Here is a 2,200-nt window from a genome sequence, read left to right as displayed (position 1 = left end):
ATAATGGGGGCGAGGGCGATGAGGTTGGTGAGAGCATTTTCATGCATGGACTGTTTATGAAAAAAAAAAACTCTCTGGATATGGAAAGGTTCAGACAATCCAGACAAACGGGACCAGCCAGCGACTAGTTGCATTAGTTAAGTGGAATAGTGTAATACAAGAAAAATCGACGGAGAAATAATAGCCTTACTGCACGGTGCGGACAGAAAAAAAAACATTCCTCCTTACTAATATGCCTATATATAGATCGAACTACCAAAGAGGAAGCTCAAAACCAACAGCAAGCAACCATGGCTTCTTATGACAAACAATTCAAGGTTCTCGAGGTACCTCCGATCGTGCAAGAGCTGGTGGGCGCCGGCGTGCAGGAGCCACCGAGCCAGTACGTGCTTCCTGAGCAAGACCGTCCCGCCGCGGCGGTCTCCGAGATGCCCGAGCCCATCCCCATCATCGACCTCAGCCGGCTGTCTGCCGGCAGCGCCGAAGAGTTCGACAAGCTGCGGTCCGCCTTGGAGAACTGGGACCTCTTCCTGGTAAACTTCTTTTTGAGTTTTCATTTCTTTCATGTGATGAAGCTAGACAGCTAGTGGTCATCTCATCTCCGGCCGATGTTTCTCCAGGCTGTTGGACATGGAATGGAGCCTAGCTTTCTTGCCGAGGCGATGAAGGCCACGAGAGAGTTCTTCAACCTCCCACTGGAAGAGAAACAGAAGTACTCAAACATTGTCGACGGCGAGAAGCTGGGCATGGATGGATACGGTAACGACATGGTCGTGAAAGAGAATCAGGTCCTTGACTGGAACGACCGGCTCAATCTCCTAGTGGAACCCGAGGCCCTAAGAACCTACAGACTGTGGCCAACACAACCCCCTTCTTTCAGGTACTTACCGTCTAGCTCTAGGTTTTTACCATATACATGCACGTGCTCCATAATGCCTAAAGCGACATCTATTTTCTCAAACTTATACTGTACATCAGTAGTCCGGCAGTTGATGAGTAACCCAGTACAATTTTCTTAATTATCATCCATAATTGTGCAGAGACATCCTGTCTGAGTACACGGTCAGGTGCAAAGCGGCGGCTAACCTTGTCTTTCGAAACATGGCCAAGATACTCAATTTACAAGAGGAACACCTGGTAAACATGATCGGGGAGAACTCCATCACCCAAGCTATATTCAACTATTACCCTCAGTGTCCAAGGCCGGACCACGTCTTGGGCCTCAAGGCCCATACCGATGGCTCCATAATCACAGTCAACTTCGCCGATGCTGAGGGGCTCCAGCTTCAGAGAAACGGCGTCTGGTACAACGTGCCCATCGTTCCAAATGCATTGATTATGAACGTAGGGGATATAATGGAGGTAATGTGGATTAGCAGTAGTAATTCCATGTGCTCCATATATAATTGTTTGACCTTGTTTTGTGGATTGACAAGCTGAGATATAATACTTCTCTTTATTCCATCCCGATGCATGCAGATTTTGAGCAATGGGTTCTTCAAGAGCCTGGTGCATAGGGTTGTGACCAACGCGGAGAAAGAGCGCTTGTCGTTGGTGCTGGTCTATACATTGGAGCTAGAGACAGAGCTTGAGCCGGTGTCAGACCTGGTGGATGACAAGAGACCTGCACGATACATGAAGATCAAGCTCCACGACTACATGGAAAAATATCATGACACTTATGCCACAGGGACACTAGCCATCGACGGCGTGAAGATCTGAATATGATTCTGATGTGTACAAGTCCGCTAATGAAGAACTATGCATGGTGAAGTATCTTCCGTCGACCAGTTTGTAACGAGTTTATATTTTTCATGTACCCTTTTCCCCAATTTTTGTGTGTGTACTCCTTCATGTAAAATGTTCGGCAGCTTGTGTGGCTGCATGAAACATTAAAATAAAATGTATCTGCTGTGTGCAACATGCAGATGCAAAGGATGGAATAAAACTTATCGGTCGTGTGCAACATGCGGATGCAAAGGATGGAAGGATTGTTTCTTGCTCGTATATATCACCTTAAAAATTGATAGGTGTACCATTGTGCCTCATTTTCATGAAAAAAAAAAAGACCATTGTGCCATGAAAAATATGTGGATTAGTGGTAATAATTCCATGTACTTCTTTCCTGAAAATAGACATCCACTACTATAGAGTGTGTCATCACTAACCGGCAAAATTTTCTCCCGATCGGTGACCTGTC

General features: G+C 46.1%; 1 protein-coding gene across 1 annotated transcript; it reads left to right on the top strand.

Annotated features, from left to right (window-relative positions):
- The first annotated feature begins 251 nt into the window (after positions 1–251).
- Positions 252–1,966, top strand: LOC123146035 (protein SRG1). The gene is made up of 4 exons (XM_044565605.1): positions 252–533; positions 621–880; positions 1,041–1,362; positions 1,480–1,966. The coding sequence occupies exons 1-4, from the start codon at positions 291–293 to the stop codon at positions 1,720–1,722; spliced, it is 1,068 nt and encodes a 355-aa protein (XP_044421540.1). The 5' UTR covers positions 252–290; the 3' UTR covers positions 1,723–1,966.
- Positions 1,967–2,200: the final 234 nt, after the last annotated feature.

Source organism: Triticum aestivum, chromosome 6D (assembly GCF_018294505.1).
Source record: "Triticum aestivum cultivar Chinese Spring chromosome 6D, IWGSC CS RefSeq v2.1, whole genome shotgun sequence".
Taxonomy (NCBI): domain Eukaryota; kingdom Viridiplantae; phylum Streptophyta; class Magnoliopsida; order Poales; family Poaceae; genus Triticum; species Triticum aestivum.
This window is presented reverse-complemented; position numbering and strand designations above follow the sequence as displayed.

Bases quoted from the DNA above. Each gene is read 5' to 3' on its own strand.
- LOC123146035 (XM_044565605.1), top strand. From the start codon at position 291: ATGGCTTCTTATGACAAACAATTCAAGGTTCTCGAGGTACCTCCGATC. The intron at 534-620 runs GTAAACTTCTTT...ATGTTTCTCCAG, and splicing joins AGAACTGGGACCTCTTCCTG to GCTGTTGGACATGGAATGGA. The intron at 1,363-1,479 runs GTAATGTGGATT...CGATGCATGCAG, and splicing joins ACGTAGGGGATATAATGGAG to ATTTTGAGCAATGGGTTCTT.